At 46.2% G+C, this 18,780-nt stretch overlaps 1 protein-coding gene across 1 annotated transcript in view; it reads right to left on the minus strand.

Annotated features, from left to right (window-relative positions):
- Positions 1-11,557: 11,557 nt before the first annotated feature.
- The window catches only part of CACNG3 (calcium voltage-gated channel auxiliary subunit gamma 3), a 98,799-nt gene continuing 91,576 nt past the window's right edge, over positions 11,558-18,780 (minus strand). Inside the window, exons 3-4 of the mRNA XM_006071160.3 lie at positions 18,413-18,553; positions 11,558-12,626 (exon numbers count right to left, since the gene is read on the minus strand). Of these exons, the coding sequence (XP_006071222.1) occupies positions 12,115-12,626; positions 18,413-18,553 (653 nt within the window). The 3' untranslated portion in view covers positions 11,558-12,114. The remainder of the gene's footprint in view (positions 12,627-18,412; positions 18,554-18,780) is intronic.

Consider the following 18,780-nt stretch of genomic DNA (forward strand, 5'->3'; position numbering starts at 1 on the left):
CGTTGGGGGTTGGGCAGGGCAGTTGTGCTCCTGGCATCTGGTGGGTGGAAGCCAGGGCTGCTGCTAAACATCCTACAATGCTCAGCGCAGCCCCAGAGCAGAGTTATCCAGACCCCAATGTCGCTTGCACCACCTTTGAGAAGTTCTGCCTTACACAAAATTCCTCTGTTGTTTACATTAACCACAGCTGGCCACTTTTGCTTGCCTCCAGAGGCTTGGTTGGGTTGTGATGAGTTAGTTAATCAATTAATTGAAAACAGCAGGGTGTCAGTGCTGGGCTGGGTCTTCGCTGACATTTGCCTGACTGATCCGGAGGAGTGAGTGGTGAGAGCGCCACATGCGCCGGTGACACATCCCTGTGCCAGGGAGTGAAATGCCAAGCCGCTGGCGACACGTCGTCGCAGGAAGAGCTCACCAGGCTGTGCGAGTGGGCAGAGGAGTTGCCAGGGATGAGCTTTCAGTGTGGGCAAGTGCAAGGTGCTGCATTTGGCAGAAAATAATCCAAGCTATACTTAGAGGCTGGAAGAGAATGGAGCAGGATAGAAGAGAATGAATAGAAATGGAAAGGATTCCAGACACTGAGTCCCAAGACTGATTCTAAGACTCACCTGAGCTTCAGATAATGATACTGATGCCAAGGCCCTTGGCTTGGATGTATTTGCTCAGAGTTCTGGGCTCTATTATCAGATCTACTTTTTATTTTCTGCAGGAACACAGACTCCACTTCTCCAGATTTTCTGATTTTCAAAAGAATTTCAAAATCCTGGCTTTTATATGTAAGTTCCCATCACCCCTCTCTTTTGTAACTTTAAATTTTGATATAATCTCAAGCCTATAGAAAAAAAAATCACAAGAATGAAGAAAGAGCTTCTTCCCCTATCCTTTATCCAGATGCACCGGTTGCTATCATTTTCCCCATTTGCTTTATCACTTCAAGTTCCCAAATTTTACGAGCATCTCATGGATTAAGCTAAACAAGAATGTAAATAGACTTTGTTCCTTAATCTGTCATTGGCGACTCATGAAGCTCAGGCCCCCTTTTGATCAGTTAAGTTGAGAGTCAGCTGCGAGTGTCTGAACATTTGTATTTTAAAAAACGTCCTGCAGATGGTGCTAATGGACATCCAAGGCTAAGAACCACTGGTCTGGGTCCCTCATGGTAATGTTATTCCCTTTATTGGTGACTGGCTTATGGGTGGACATGTGGCACAATTCTGGCCAAATAGGGGGAAATGTAATGGAGTAGCTTCTAATAAAGATTTCTTCCCTCTTAAAGATGCACAGTAAAGAGGCAGCATCTCGCACAGATGTTGCATCTGTCTATGATGGGATATTGTACCTGGGTATGATGGATACTGGCCCAAGGACGGAACTGTGGAAAGATGGAACGTCTTTGGGTCCTTGGATTTATCTTTGAGCTGCTGAGTTAACTAACCTGTGTGTGTGTGCTCAACAGCTGCAGTCATCTTTTCCTTTTTGTGACCACTTGGACTGTGGCCTGCTAGGCTCCTCTGACCATGGGATTTTCCTAGCAAGAATACTGGAGTGGGTTGCCATGCCCTCCTCCAGGGGATCTTTCCGACCCAGGGATGCAATCCACATCTCCTGTGTCTCCTGTGTTGCAAGTGAATTCTTTACTGCTGAACCACCAGGGAAACCATTAACTAACCTGAGGGCCCCTTTATCTTGAGATTTCTTTTTACAAAGGCAACATTTTTTCTTACTTAAGTTGAATGACAGAAATGAGCAGTCACTTGCTAAAGATCAATGCCTACCTTACGTCATGTAGAGTTATTACTAGGAACCAACTCTCCAGCTTGGATGATGTTTTCAACATCACTTCCCCTGGAATCTGGAGCCACATGACTCTTCTTACTAATGAAATGTATGGGTTGCTTCTGGGTCAAGGTGATTGAGTTTAGGGGCATGATCCTTCGCTTTCTTACCACTACCACTCTCCCCTCCCCCATCTACCCAGGTGGATGAGATCAGGCCACCCTGAAGCCACAAGATGGCACAACTGCAGGACGGAAGCAGCTTTGTCCCCTGAGTTACAACTTGAGTAGTGTCATCCAGGAGCGTGACTCAGCCAAAAACACCTGCATTGGACTTTGTGTGAGCAAGAAGTAAAGGTTTATTTGGTTAAACCCTAGAAACTTGGGAGGTTGTTATGATAACTTAGTTTACCTGATCAACACAGTCTAGTTAAGTTAGAACTGAGTATTACTTGCAGCCAAGAGGTTTTTACTTAAAGCATCAGAGAAGGCCCTCTGAAGTCCAGATCACCATCTTTTTTTTTTTTTTTTTTTTTTTTGCTGTGTCGTGAGGCTTGCAGGTTCTTAGTTCCCCAACCAGGGAGCAAACCTGTGGCAGTGAATGTGCTGGGTCCTAACCGCGGGAGCACAGGGGAAGTCCCCACAGACTACCATCTTAAAACTGGTTTTTGTTTGGTTGGTTTTGCTATTATTTGCAAAGAAGGAATCAGCAGTCCATAAATTTTACCTAACACCCAGGAGGTGCTTGCTTTCAGCCAATAACGTGGCCTTGCCATTGCCTTTATGCTGGCTTTGATTTTAGGCTCACGATTTACTGGCCCTCAGACACTGCCCCTTGGTTTTCGGTCCCCGGTTCTGTCTCAGTCTTGGCTCTTTCTGAACTGAACTGGCTTTGAAGTTCTGACCCCCCTTCTAGAAACATCCTGGCTAAATACTACTCTGATCCAGCTATCCTGCTGTCCCCAAGAGGGACTCTCAGCTGCTCCCATATGGCTGGGTGTTCTCCAGCTCTGGAAGCTTCAGAAGTTCTCGTCAGTGTTCACTTGGTGGCTAGGAACAGAGACCCACTCAAGTTTGCTCGAGGAAAGAGGAGATTGTTGAAGGAATTCAGAAAAAGTCTCCCAGAGATCCCCTGAAATACGACTGGGCCAGAAGGAAATGGGACAGAGAAGCCATTAGAATCCAAGAAAGCCACGCTTTTCCTCTCCCTGTGCTACTTGTTTTCCCCTAAATAATACTCCATGCGTTCTCTTTCTTCCCTTTACATAGTTGAGCACTTACCAGATGAAAAGCTAGAACAAGACAGTCAAGGACACTGGTCTCACAGAACTTATCTTCTAGTAAGTAAACAGATACACAAAAGATAAAATATTACACCCTTCTGAATGATCAAGGGAATAAGTATGGACTATAATAGAGAATAACAGGGGATTTGCTTTTGAGAATTGGCAAACAAAGAGGTGACTTGTCAGCTCAGACCTGAAGAATGGGAAGAAGACAACCATATAAAGAGAGAGATTTCAAGCAGCGGGAGCATTGGATGTGAAGGCCCTGAGGCAGAAATATGTTTGGCTGGATCAAGGGACTGAAAAGGGAAGACATGTGACTGGAGTGTAGGCCGCAACATGAAAGGTGGCATGGAATAAAGATGGATAGGTTAGTATGGTCTTAATAATGCAAGACTTTGGAGATCATGGCAAAATTTTGGATTTTATTTAAGTGTAATGGGAAGGCTTTGCAGGGTTGTCTCCTCATGACCAAACAGTTTTTTCTTATTTTTAAAAATAACTTCAGCTTGCCTTTGCCCCATTGTTGCCACCCTAGTCCCAAGGCTTCCTTGTATCTTTTCTGTTTCACTGTCCCTAGCCAACTAGCAACTGATTTCTGTGGCTGTTAGTTAAAATTTCCAGCAGAGATCATCTGATTGGCTCAGTTTACCGTTTAAAGTCAAGTCACAAGTTCCAGGTTACCGGCCTCCCTATGAATGAGTTGGCTAGCCTTCAATCAGATACAAACTGTGATCCAATCAGCTGTGTCTGGCAGCAAGTGTGTAAGTGTGTGTGTGTGTGTGTGTGTGTGTGTGTAAGTGTGTGTATGTTTGTGTGAGTCACTCAGTCGTGTCTAACTCTTCGCCACCCCATGGACTGTAGCCTGCCAAGCTCCTCTGCATCTCCTGCAATGGCGGGTGGATTCTTTATTAACTACACCACCTGGGAAGCCCCCATCCACCAGAGACTGTGGATAAAGCACGTAATACAAAAACTATTAAAGAAATATTTATTTCAAAAGATGAGATTTAGGAAACTAATATTTCACTAGGTGCCTAACATAAAATTTCTGAAAAGACAAATAGATTGTCTCTAACATATACCTGACCTGCCTCTTGAGAAACCTATATGCAGGTCAGGAAGCAACAGTTAGAACTGGACATGGAACAACAGACTGGTTCCAAATAGGAAAAGGAGTTCGTCAAGGCTGTATATTGTCACCCTGCTTATTTAACTTCTATGCAGAGTACATCATGGGAAACGCTGGGCTGGAAGAAACACAAGCTGGAATCAAGATTGCTGGGAGAAATATCAGTAACCTCAGATATGCGGACACCACCACCCTTATGGCAGAAAGTGAAGAGGAACTCAAAAGCCTCTTGATGAAAGTGAAAGAGGAGAGTGAAATAGTTGGCTTAAAGCTCAACATTCAGAAAATAATCATGGCATCTGGTCCCATCACTTCATGGGAAATAGATGGGGAAACAGTGTCAGACTTTATTTTTTTGGGCTCCAAAATCTCTGCAGATGGTGACTGCAGCCATGAAATTAACAGACGCTTACTCCTTGGAAGCAAAGTTATGACCAACCTAGATAGCATATTCAAAAGCAGAGACATTACTTTGCCAACAAAGGTCCGTCTAGTCAAGGCTATGGTTTTTCCAGTGGCCATATATGGATGTGAAAGTTGGACTGTGAAGAAAGCTGAGCACCGAAGAATTGATGCTTTTGAACTGTGGTGTTGGAGAAGACTCTAGCTAGTCCCTTGGACTGCAAGGAGATCCAACCAGTCCATTCTAAAGGAGATCAGTCCTGGGTGTTCATTGGAAGGACTGATGCTAAAGCTGAAACTCTAGTACTTTGGCCACCTCATGTGAAGAGTTGACTCATTGGAAAAGACTCTGATGCTGGGAGGGATTGGGGGCAGGAGGAGAGGGGATGACAGGGGATGAGATGGCTGGATGGCATCACTGACTCGATGGACATGAGTTTGGGTGAACTCCGGGAGTTGGTGATGGACAGGGAGGCCTGGTGTGCTGCAATTCATGGAGTTGCAAAGAGTCAGACACGACTGAATGACTGAACTCAACTGAACTGAACGTATACCTAAAATTAAAATTCCTTTTTTTTTTATGTTTCGAAGTCTTTAAAAATTTTTCTGAACATTTTTTTGTTTTTAAATTGAAGTATAGTTGATTTATAACATTATGCCTGTTGCTATACAGCAAAGTGACTCAGTTGTACACATATAGACATTATTTTTTTCATATTCTTTTCCATTATGGTTTAATCACAGGATACTGAATATAATTCCCTCTGTTGTACAGCAGGACCTTTTGTTTGTCCATCCTAGATATAATAGTTTACATCTAGGAATCCCAAACTCCCAGCCCTTCCCCACCCCACTCCCCTTCCCCTTGGCAACCACAAATCTGTTCTCTATGTCTGAGAATCTGTTTCTGTTTTGTAAATAGGTTCGTTTGTGCCATATTTTAGATTCCACATATAAGTGGTATCATATGGTATTTGTCTTTCTTTTTCTGACTTCCTTCACTTAGTATGATAATCTCTAGTTGCATCCATGTTGCTGCAAATGGCCTTATTTCATTTTTTTTTTTTTTTATGGCTGATAAGTGGCCTCTGAATGTACTCAGGGTCAAAATTCCAAATCTTTTACATGGTTGTAATTCTCTATCCTCTGGATCCAGCTTTTCCCTTGGTTTTGTCTGATGCCGCCCTTCCTGTAACCTGTATGCATTCCAGTTTTACTGACTTTTTCGGAGTTGGAGGTGGGGGGGTCTCTCCAGTCTCAGGGCCTTTGCATATGCTGAGGTTTTTTTCCCTCCCCGTGTCCTTCTTTCACTTGGATAACACAAACTCTACTTTTAGGTATACTTGTAAATGCCAACTCCTGAGACTTGACCCTCCAACAAAATTAGAGCTCCCTGTTTACAGGCCTATGTACTTTTTGCTCTCTGTTTTCCCCTTATGACACAATTGTAAACGATGCTGATTCGTGTGTCTAGTTGTTTAGTACTTGTCTCCCACACTGGACAGAGAGTGGTTGTATCTGTGGGGATTGTAGTTGTTTCTGACACATAGTAGCATAGTAGGTACTTGGTAATAAGTGCTAGATGAATGAATGAAGGAATGAATGTTATGAAGTGAGAGGTTATGTAGCCCAAGAAGCCACTAAAGACTTCATGGAGGTGGACGAGGCTTGATTTTGCTCTTGAAGAATGGACAAAACGTGGAGAGGGCAAGGGGAAACATGGTAGGCAGGAATAACACTCATCGGCAACAGCAGAGAGCTGGGAATAGGTATGTAGATGCGGGGGCTTCCCAGCTGGCGCTAGTGGTAAAGAACCCACCTGCCCGTGCAGGAGACATAAGAGGTTTGATCTTTGACTCGGGAAGATCCCCTGGAGGAGGGCATGGCAACCCACTTGAGTAGTCTTGCCTGAAGAATCCCCGTAAACAGAGGAGCCTGGGGGGCTATAGTCCATGGGGTCACACAGAGTCGGACACAACTGAAGCGACTTAGCATGCAGGCATGCATGTAGATGCTGGCTTGATTAGAGGTGTGTGTTACACAATCTGGAAAATAAGATTGGATTGGTGGGAAATGATCCAGTAGGAACAATGTAAATCTGAGAACAATATAAAATATTAGCTAACCTGATAGCTCAGCTGGTAAAGAATCTGCCTACAATGCAGGAGACCCTGGTTTGATTCCTGGGTTGGGAAGATCCCCTGGAGGAGCGCGTGGCAACCCACTCTAGTATTTTTGCCTGGAGAATCCCCATGGACAAAGGAGCCTGGTGGGCTACAGTGCATAGGGTCAGAAAGAGACGGACATGACTGAGCAACTAACACAAAATAGCAACATTTATACGGTACATATTTTCTTTCAAGTATATTTCTAAGTGCTTTATGAAAATAAGCTCATTGAATCCTCACCACAAACCTATGAAGTAAGGACTACTTTTGCGTCCCTTTTACAGCAGGGAACGCTGAGGCACAGGGAGATCATCTTGTTAAGGTCATCATGGCTGATGAATGCAGAGCTGGGATTCAAATCTGGGCAGTGCAGCTACAGCGTCTGCTTGCTTGAATGTTATGCCCTCTTGAAAGGTAGAGACAAAACTTGGCCCTGAGGGCTGCAGAATAGAGATACAAGACAGAGAAGCCCCAGTGTTCTGCTCTTGAAATTGGCCGTAGGATGTTGCTGGTCCATAAATGAGAGGACTGGGAAAGGAGCTGCATTGTGGTGAAGGAAATGGAGGGGAACTCAGCAGTGGAGCAAGAGATTTGAGAAGTGTGACCCAGAAGGCTTAGTGAGTGGCTATTGCATAGAGTTTAGAGTCAGGTAGATGCCAGTCCGAGCACCTCCTTTGCTGTTTCTTTGCAAGTTTTAACATCTATCCAATGGATTTAATGATAGTACATACCCAAATGTTAGGATGGAAAAACACAAATTAAGAGAAGTTCCTGACACATTGCTTGGCACACGCAGTAGGCGCCTAGTGAATGTGAATACTCTTCACAGGACTTTGGATGACCAGGATTGCCCAGGGTCCTGGCTGTGAACTGGAAGTGTTGATATGAATATGTACTTGATGCCAGCCAGCCGGGTGCATCTGAGCGGCCTTCACGCAAAGGCACTCTGAGGTCTCACACACTGAAACCTTGCAGGGAGCAAGGGGGTCCTTCCAGGGGTCAGGTGCCTGCTCCTCTCCTCCAGCTCTCTGGCCTTTGCAGAGGACTTCGTACTGGGTCTCCTGAGCAGATGTCCAGTTAGTTAAGCCACTGGGTTTTTTCTCTCCATCCCTGATCAGCTCCCCAGATGCCCTGTTTTTGGCAAACTCCTGGTTCTCAGGGCTGCAGGCTGCTGAGTCTTCCCTTCACAGTATCCATCACCTACCTGCTCCATCTCTTAGATATTTCCCTCTCCAAGAGTGCCTGGAGCCACTCCTCCCGAAGTGTTGGATGAGATAATTTGACCTGACACATGGCCGCAGTATTAGAGAGCAGTGTTAGTGAGGAGGTTTTCCCCTTGCCGTTTTTCCTGATTAAGCCAAGGGAAGCATTTTCTTTGTTGCTAGAGTATCTTAACATCTTTCTAACATTTTGATTATGTCCATTTTTACAAAGAGCAGGCAGCCAGCCTTTGGCTTACAATAGGCAGCAGCTAGAATATGGCAGGACTGTGTTGCTTTTTTCTGTGGTTATTCTCCTAGTTACCATTTGCTTATGGTAAGCAATGCCAATTTTCTTTTTTACAGTAGTGATATAAAGTTCATTTTCAAGATATATTTATTAAAGTAAAAAGCGAGTCAATTTAAAGAGAAACATTAAATAAATAATGGCCAATGTGGTACGTGGGTATGAAACATTTTTGCGAGGGTTGAATTCAAATGACTGAGGTTTGGGAAATGCGGGCAGAGGGAGGAAATTGGTCAAATTAGGAAACAGAGTCTTGGCTCTCAATGCTGGCTCTGTTATCGGTACCTAAGACACTCTCCTCGAGCCTCTATTTCCTCACCTGCTGAAATGCGGATAATAATTCTTCCTACACGTGGGTTGTCTTAAGGATTCAGTGAGATAATTTGATGTATGTGTGTAATTTGCAAGCAATGTCTCTCAAGTGTCAAACAAAACAAATTGTTACTAGTCTGCGCTCTACAATAAAATTCACTGTGGGTGTGAGTGTGGGCACGTGACTGGCTTCCCAGGATTTGGAGCCTGCAGTGGGAATGAAGTCTGGACAATCACACACCCTCTCTGGCTTCAGTTTCCTCCTTGGTAAAATGCGTATATTTCTGGGAGGATTAAATGATGCAATACGTGTAAGTTTCCACAACACAGCCTGGTACCTAGCAGAGTTAGGTAAGTGTAAGCTCCTATGACCATAACTCTGCCTCCTTGAGTGGCTGCAGCTGGAAGTGGGATGGAGGCGTGACAAGTTGGTGTGTGCCACACTCACCCCAGGAATCACTGCAGGCAGAGATGCTATCTGTCTCTCATGCTTTCTGGTATCAATATTCAAAATATTCAAATGTCCTTCCACTTTCACTCCCCTGAGCCCCTCAGGGACTGTGCAAAGTACACCCTTACCCCCCAAAGAGACTAGCTTCCATTTGGCTTCAGTTTTCCTACAGTCATGCTTGCTGCGGACTGAATGGGATCCCTCCCCACCATCTAAATCCACACACTGAAGCCCTAAGCTTCAAAATGATGACATTTGGAGATGAGGCATTTGGGAGGTAATTAGGGATCAAGCTCAAGCTCAAGAGTGCATGCTCAGTCATGCCTGACTCTTTGTCACCCCATGGATTGTAGCCCATCAGGCTCCTCTGTCTGTGGGATTGTCTAGGCAAGAATACTGGAGTGGGTTCTCTCCAGGGGATCTTCCTGATCCAGGGATCGAACTCGCACCTCCTGCATCTCCTTCTTTGCAGGCAGATGTTTTTTACCACTGAGAAATCGGGAAAACCCTTAATGAGGGTGGGCCCTTGTGATGGAGTTAGTGGCTCTGTCATGTTAGGACACAGTGAGAATGTGGCTGTCTTCAAGCTAGGAGGAGAGCCCTCACCAAGAACAAAATCTGCTGTCATCCTGATCTGGAACTGCCCAGCCACCTGATCTATAGTATTTGTTATGGAAGTCAAAACTCAGATAATGCTCAGTCTACCCAGATGTCATCCATAAGGTAAAAAGCATAAGATGATGCTGTGAAAGTGCTGCACTCAATATGTCAGCAAATTTGGAAAACTCAGCAGTGGCCACAGGACTGGAAAAGGTCAGTTTTCATTCCAAGCCCAAAGAAAGGCAATGCCAAAGAATGCTTGAACTACTGCACAATTGCCCTCATCTCACATGCTAGTAAAGTAATGCTCAAAATTCTCCTAGCCAGGCTTCAGCAATACGTGAACCATGAACTTCCTGATGTTCAAGCTGGTTTTAGAAAAGGCAGAGGAACCACAGATCAAGTTGCCAACATCCGCTGGATCATGGAAAAAGCAAGAGAGTTCCAGAAAAACATCTATTTCTGCTTTATTGACTATGCCAAAGCCTTTGACTGTGTGGATCACAATAAACTGTGGGAAATTCTGCAAGAGATGGGAATACCAGACCACCTGACCTGCCTCTTGAGAAATCTGTATGCAGGTCAGGAGCAACAGTTAGAACTGGACATGGAACAACAGACTGGTTCCAAATAGGAAAAGGAGTAGGTCAAGGCTGTATATTGTCACCCTGCTTATTTAACTTCTATGCAGAGTACATCATGAGAAACGCTGGGCTGGAAGAAGCACAAGCTGGAATCAAGATTGCTGGGAGAAATATCAATAACCTCAGATATGAAGATGACACCACCCTTAAATGGCAGAAAGTGAAGAGGAACTCAAAAGCCTCTTGATGAAAGTGAAAGAGGAGAGTGAAAAAGTTGGCTTAAAGCTCAGCATTCAGAAAACGAAGATCATGGCATCTGGTCCCATAACTTCATGGGAAATAGGTGGGGAAACAGTGTCAGACTTTGTTTTTTGGGGCTCCAAAATCACTGTAGATGGTGATTGTAGCCATGAAATTAAAAGACGCTTACTCCTTGGAAGGAAAGTTATGACCAACATAGATAGTATATTCAAAAGCAGAGACATTACTTTGCCAACAAAGGTCCTTCTTGTCAAGGCTATGGTTTTTCCAGTGGTCATGTATGGATGTGAGAGTTGGACTGTGAAGAAAGCTGAGCGCCAAAGAATTGATGCTTTTGAACTGTGCTGCTGGAGAAGACTCTTAAGAGTCCTTTGGACTGCAAGAAGATCCAACCAGTCCATCCTAAAGGAGATCATTCCTGGATGTTCACTGGAAAGACTGATGTTGAAGCTGAAACTCCAATACTTTGGCCACCTTGTGTGAAGAGTTGACTCATTGGAAAAGACTCTGATGCTGGAAGGATTGGGGGCAGGAGGAGAAGGGAAAGACAGAGGATGAGATGGCTGGATGGCATCAGAGACTCGATGGACATGAGTTTGGGTGAACTCCAGGAGTTGGTGATGGATAGGGAGGCCTGGCGTGCTGTGATTCATGGGGTCGCAAAGAGTTGGACACGACTGAGCGACTGAACTGAACTGAATCATTTTACACAAGACGTTCTATTTAAGCCTCACAACTCTGTTGAGGAGAATACTGTACCATGCTCCATTTTACAGATGAGAAGGCTGAGGCTTGAAGATCAGGTGGACTTTCCCCAGTTCCTAGAGCTACTGGGTACCAGAGCTAGATTTCTGAACACATGTTTGCCCCCAGTAGCTTCTGGGGATTCAGGCAAGGGTTACAGACTCTGCCATTGGTGACAGCACCTTGCTGTCCTCAAGAGGGGAAGGCAGATCCTTCCTAGTGACTGGAGTGTGGATGAGCAAAGTTCAGCTTTCAACGTGGACATGAGTCAGCTTGAGGGCAGGGCAGTGAATTTGTGCAGGAATTACCCAGAAGAAACAAAGCACCCCCGCTCTGTGAGTTACAACAAGGCAAAACCTTTAATACATGAGTGCTTATTACATTAGCTGCTTCGGGGCTCTGACATCTTTGATTTCTGGTCATGTTATTCTAACACGGAAAGGTGAATGCCTCCCTCTGGGCCACCTGGGCGGTTAAGTGGCTTGAGGATTTGCATGAGTGGACAATGGGGACACCTGTGCACACACCTGGGGATTTGGAGACCCCACCACCCCCCACCCAGCCACCACCTGTGACTTTGAGTAAAGTCCTCTTCCAAGGAGGGAAGAATGAGGAGGTCCTTCCAGTAAAGAAGGAAGAGAGGAAAACATCTGTCACAGATACACACAGAGAGAAACGACATCATGGGATTGGCTTGAAAAGTGGGGGAAGGGATGGACCGGTTAGGACCTGGAGGGGGAGGGGCGAAATGTGGGAGAGGGCTGAGTCCATTTGGTTTCATTCTTTGTAAAAAGTAATACCATCACGAGGACCATGCCATGCAACCTCAGAGACTCCTCTGTCCACTTCCCCCCGCGCTGTGCTGGGGCGGAGGGCAGAGGGCCGAGGTCAGTTCAGACGGGCGTGGTGCGCCTGTTGGCCGGATTATTATGCAACGACTCTTTGAACTCTTTGGGCGTGGAGTTGTGGAACTGTAGAAAAGCGTGGTCCCGGTCGGAGTTGAGGAGGGTCCCCATGGTGATCTTTGAGGGGTCCCGGGACAGGGTGAACATTGAGATGTCAGTGGAAGGGATGGTGTGGAAGCCTTTGCTGATGGGGGACAGGTCTCGGGATCTGGGTTCCGTGGAGCGGGAACTCGACCGCCTCCGAAATCTATACCTGTAGGGTGGAAGGCGAGCGAAGGTCGATTTCTTCAGGAGCTCCGAGTGGGATTTGGCACGTAACTGCTGATGCTTTTCTATATAGATGTGCACGGCGACGACACCCACAATTTCCGCGATGATGAAAGAGAAGGCTCCGAAGTAAAAGGACCAGCCATAGGAGTAGCTCTTTTTGGAGTCACGCTGCCCAGGGTCTCCAGCATTGGCTGATATATAAACTATGATGCCGATGATGTTGCTTAACCCTAAAAGAAAGGGAAAGAAAAATACATCCTTTATAAACCTCAGAGGTAACTGTGACTCAGGCTTGAACTATTTATTTTGAAAATGTGGAGATGACAGGGAGAGAGGAGAATGGATTTATGGCCGGAAATCCAGCTGCTGAACTCTTCCTGCAGGGTCTGTCTCTCGGGAAATGAAAAATTCTGCTGATCCATCCCTGGTGGGAAGCATTCAGCTAAAGAATACACCTTACTCCTCCAGCAAGTGCAGCAGAAATCAAAGTGCATGTATTTTCCCTTAGAAACAATTCATTCCATCAAAACTTAGTCTTCAGCACTAAGTCATGAGAATGGTAAAATGAACGAGATACAGATCCTTGCTCTTGAGTTCGTCACCATTAGTAGGAGAAACTGACATGTAAATGCAATTACAGCAAAATACAGTCAGGGCTCCACCAGAGACATATATAAAATGGTTCAGGAGCAAAAAGAGAGGATGACTAAGCCACTTTGTCCTGAAGACAAGGTGACGTTTGAGCAGGTCCTGAACAGCTCCTGGCTCACCAGGAGATGAAAGGCTGTTGACAACAGAGTTGAGAATAACTTATAGTAGCGGTCTCGCCTGGATGGTGGGAAGGCTGATGGCATCTTGAACCTCAATAAGAGGCAGCAGAGAGAGGAGGCTTAGAGAAGAAGAACGGGGTTAGAAGTGCTTATTGAGAGTCCAGATATGGCTGCCCAGTGGATATTTCTGGGTCTGGAACGAAGTTTGGAGAAAGAATGACCCATGGGTAAGGGACAGTAACTAACTATATCTTTTTATCTGCATGGGGGATACAATAATGTTTTAAATTAGCTATTGTTCAAACATCAGGAATTGGGGAATGTGAAGCTGTTGTCCCCAGTAGGCAAGGTCTGCAGACTTGGTGTCCCCAAGGGCCAACAGAATAGTTCTGGAAAGAGCTGCCCAGTCGCTTGGAGAGAAATTGATTCTCTAGGGAGTAGTAAGAAGGAATGAAAGAACCTGAGGGTCTGTGGCTGCTTCTCTCACATGATTGTCCAAAGCTAACAATATCTCTTTGTGTCTCTTTGCTTTAAGGGCCTCATCTGAGCCTTATACCAGTAATGACTCAGGGAGGCTTGTACATCAGCTGGAGTCTCCTAGCCTACAAACCCAGGCTGCCTCTAAATGGAAGTTGTCCCTTCTTACAGTTCCCAGTGCGTACGTGCTAAGTCACTTCCGTCATATCTGACTCTTTGTAACCCTATGGACCGTAGCTCACAAAGCTCCTCTGTTCATGGGATTCTCCAGGCAAGAATACTGGAGTGGGTTGCTGTGCCCTCCTCCAGGGGATCTTCTGGACCTAGGGATCCAACCCAGGTCTCTTACGTCTCCTGAATTGGCAGGCTGCTTCTTTACCACTAGCGCCACCTGGGAAGCCCACAGTTCACAGTACTAGTTGGTAAATAACGATTTCCATTGGCCTGCTGAGTATCCCCACCATTGAACACCTCATACTCTTCCTGTATCAGGAAATCCTGATCCTCAGGATTTCCCCAGAGTCCAGCAACCAAGTTTTTTTTTTGTTGTTGTTGTTGTTCTTTTTAATTGGGGTATAGTTGCTTTGGAACTTCCCACTAGTGGTAAAGAATCTGGCTGCCAATGCAGGAGACCCAAGAGACATGGGTTTTATCCCCTGGAGTAGGAAGTGGCAACCCAGTCCAGTATTCCTGCCTGGAAAATTCCATGGACAGAGGAGCCTGGCGGACTACAGTCTATGGGGTTGCAAAGAGTCGGACATGACTGAGTGACTGAGCAACATGGTTGCTTTACAATGTTGTATTAGTTTCTGCTGTACAACAACATGAATCACTGATAGGCATACATATATCCCCTCCCTCTTGGACCTCTCCACCCCCTATCCCTACTACCCATCTAGGTCACCATCGAGCACCGAACTGAGCTAGTAGGAACCTACAGTAGGTTCCTGCTAGCTATCTGTTTTATGCATGGCAGTGCCCATATGTCAGTCCCAATTTCCCAATTCATCCCCCCACCTCAGATCCACATGTCCATTCCCTACATCTGCATCTCTACTTCTGCCCTGCAAATAGGTTCATCTGTACAAAGGGTTAAAGCTTGGCATAGCAAGGGCCACTCCATTCTACTCCAGTGCTACCGTTCTGATTGACTGGTGCTCATGCATTAAAGGGATTCATGTTTTGAATATGATCTCTGGCCACACTCCATCTAGGACTCTCCCCTAGAAGGCAGGGCCAGGGTCTGCTTCTTTCCTGTCTCCTCTTGGTTTTACCCAGCACAGGCGCTCAGCAGGTAGGCAGCGGGTTCTAATCACGGAGCTATTTCTTCATATGGGGGTTGACACGGCCAGCCCTGTGTCAAGCTGCAGAAAACCACAGGGTGAAAAAAACGGCCCCTGTTTCTGGAGTGTCAGTTTGGCTTGAAGATGAGTAGGGAAGACACATTCTTTTATATTAAAATGAACATGGATATAATAAGGAGAAGAGAGCAGAATTCACATGAATTTTTAAGTATAAATGGGAGACAGACTTCAAAGACATTTCAGCTCATGGAAGGCAGCTTCTGGTGATGCCCCCTGACTCCCCAGGGTCACATATTTCACTCTCCTCTGCCTGCAGGGAAATTTTGGTGGCAAAGTTTGAGAAGCCCTGGAAAGAAGTCTTGCTAAAAAAAAAAAAAAAGAAACTCAAAGAGATACTCGGATGTCAGCGCAGGTTAAAGGAGGTGACAAGCCAAGTGAGTTGCCACTTGTTTCTAGGGCATTGACGATACGCCAGGCACTGTGCAAAGTCTTTACGTGCATGATCTCAATTAATCATTGCAACAGTCCTGCTTTAAAAAAACAGAAAAACAAAAAACCTTTTTTTTTTTTTACAGATGAGGAAACTGGGACACAGAGAAAATAACTTCCCAAGTCAACACAGCTGGGAAATGGCCTGTGTGCTCCTGCTAAGCTGCTGCAGTCGTGTCCAACTCTTTGTGACCCCATGGACTGTAACCCACCGGGCTCCTCTGTCCATGGGATTCTCCAGGCAGAAATACTGGAGTGGGTTGCCATGCCCTCCTCCAGGAGATCTTCCTGACCCAAGGATTGAGCTGGTGTCTCTTAAATCTCCTCCATGGACAGGTGCATTCTGTCCACCTGGGAAGCCCTGGGAAATGGCAAAGGTGGGGTTTGAACCCAAGATTGTCTCCTAAAAGCTCCCTGAGCTCAGATCTAGCTAGGTTTGTTCACCACTATGGTCTCATCTCCTTGCCCAGAGCCTGACCCAAAGCAAGAGCACAGTGCATATTTGTTAAATTGAATCAACATGAGAATTAAATGGTACAACATATATAATACCAGCTATTATGCATCCTAGGTGGTCCTAGTGGTAAAGAACCCGCCTGCCAATGCAGGAGACATAAGAAATGCAGGTTTATCCCTGGGTTGGGAAGATCCCTTGGAGAAGGACATGGTGACCCACTCCAGTATTCTTGCCTAGAGAATCCCAAGGACAGAGGAGCCTGGTGGGCTACAGTCCATGTGGTCACAGAGTTGGACATGACTGAAGTGACTTAGCACTATACATCCCACAGTTACTGCCACCTAGATGCAGTTCTAGGCATTTTCCATATACCAACTATCTAATCCTCTGAGCAGGCTTAAGAGGTAGAGCCATTATTACCCCCATTTTTCAGATTAGGAAACAAAGGCACTGATTGGTTAAGAGACTTGCCTGAGGTTACCACACAGGGGAGTGGTAGAGCCACGATTTGCCCCAGGCAGCCTGACTTCAGAGCCCATGGTCTTGAGCATAATGCCCAGTTCCTGGCACATAGTAGGTACTCAATAAAGGGTTGTTGACTGCTTGCCAGAAATCATAGGACCTTAGAATAACTGAGCAAAAAGAGCCTTCGGGAGTGCTGAATCCTACTTTCATTTTGTAGGTGGAAAAACTGAGGCTCTTTAGGGCCCTCAGGGAGGTCAGTGGTGGGGGGAGAGCTAGGACTAGACCCCCCGCTTCTGGCTCCCCCTCAGGGCCTTGTCGCTGCTCCTTGTGTTCCCCGGTTCCCGTGAGTCTATTCTACCTGCTGTCTCTCACAACACCCCTTGTAACAGGACATTTGCTGGTTACACACTCTCCCTTCACAATCCCCTTAGGGGACAAAATAATGATCTTCTCCTGCTTAGGAAACCCTCATGTCAGCACAACACAGCATCCCCTGGGTCAGTCAGAGACCGCGAGGTCTGGAGGGGCCCCCAACAACTAGAACGTGCCTCAAAGCAATGCAGGTCCCTGGGTCTGCCAGCTGTTAGCGTCTGTCCACACCGAGTGTCGCCTTTAATAAAATCATAGGCTGATCTTATCCTCCTGACAAGATGGTCTGTGGCTCGAGTTGGTTCCCAGACACTCAGCGCTGGATTCCGTCCACCTTCCCCTTTTCCAAGAAGGGAAAAGAATAGGGAGGATACTGAGAAAGATCTTAGAGGGGGCTGGGAAGCTGGGCTTCCAACTTCAGAACTATTGTGTTGCTTTTAACTTGCTAGAAAATAATATTGTGCTTTTTACGTTCAACCTCCTTCCAACAACCCTATGAAATAAGCACTTGTACTTTTCCCCCCATCTTATAGTTGAGGAAATCAAGTTACAGGGATTTGGTAACATTTCCAGGGTCCCATAAGTTTAGCCAAAATTCAAATCCAGGCAGGTAAGCTATTCTTTTTTTGTGGTTGTTGTTTCATCGCTAAGTCGCATCTGTCCCTTTTGCAACTCCATAGGCTGTAGCCTGCCAGTCTCCTCTGTCCATGGGATTTCCCAGGCAAGAATACTGGAGTGGGTTGCCATTTCCTCCTCCAGGGGATCTTCCCCACCCAGGGATAGAAACCCACATCTCTCACATCTCCTGCAATGGCGGGCGGATTCTTTAGCACTATCGCCACCGGGGAAGCTGCCCCTCTGTTTCTACCCTAGTAAATATTCTGCCATTATGGGTTAAAGTTTGGAGGTCATCATCAAAGAGTCAAGCTCTCTTCCCTCTTTTCATCTCTAAAGCATTTCATTCAGATGGCATCGACTGAAGGGTGGGGTGGGAAGAGACTGCAAAGCAATGAAGGTGTGGAAACCCAAAAGGGAGGAAGATGAGGAGGGGAGAGGAGGGATGGAGATAAAGGAGGAGAGAGGAGGCAGAAACAGGAACCCTTCTCGAGACTGTCTCATCCTCCGTACCACCCTCTGCCACCTTCTGGTCAGGGCTGCTATTGATAAGATCTTCCCTGAGAGCATCTGAGGCTGCTGGGTTTTCTGTTGTTCCCAGAGATGCTCTGGACAGCCTGAGGATTTGAGTTCTTGAAGAGCTGTGACAAGTAGTTCACCAGTAAATCCAGGTCTCACGGGGCCAGAAATAGTGTATGATCATATCCAGAAGTTGGACCTCTTTAAAACACACTGGACTCTTCTCTCGGGTCACACCTTATACACACCATACACGCTCCCTGCCCACTCTGAGCAGACATACACAGGCACACTCTTATTAATCATTCTCCCATCTCTAAGCCGACCTAAGTACCCCATCTCCTCCTCATCTTCCCTCTGTCCATTCTCCAGCTAGATTGTCAGCATCTTTGCTTCTTATTAAAGCCTTTGGTTCTCATTCTTAACACACAGGTCCAACATTTTTTTGCTCCTTCCCTGGAGGGAACCCTGAATAGCATGGCTTTGTCCTTCCGGCCCTGGCTTAGGTTTGGTGTCTGTGATGCTCTCTGGGCAGAGGCCAAGATGCTCACCTGCAGAGACAAAAAAGATGCCCGCGCTGAGGATGACGTTGTGTCTGCTGCGATGGAACTCGCTGGCTGCCACGCAGAGCCCGCCGAAGAAGAGCAGCGTGACGCTGAGGATGGGGAAGACGCTGGAGGCCCTCACAGCCCCTGCGGAGAGAAGGAGAGAGGGTTCTGCCTGCACCCAGCCAGCCCTGAGATCCCCCTCCACAGACATGGGGGTGCCTGGTTGGAGGACAGCACGTGAGCAGGAGGAGTCTACATCTAACACACTGGGTTTGGGGTTAACGGTCTGTAGTCATCATCCTGAAATGCATAATAGCTTTATCTTTGAATGTGTGTTTTTCAAATAAGTCTGATGGGCCAATGGAGCATGC

Source organism: Bubalus bubalis, chromosome 24 (genome assembly GCF_019923935.1).
Source record: "Bubalus bubalis isolate 160015118507 breed Murrah chromosome 24, NDDB_SH_1, whole genome shotgun sequence".
Classification (NCBI taxonomy): Eukaryota; Metazoa; Chordata; class Mammalia; order Artiodactyla; family Bovidae; genus Bubalus; species Bubalus bubalis.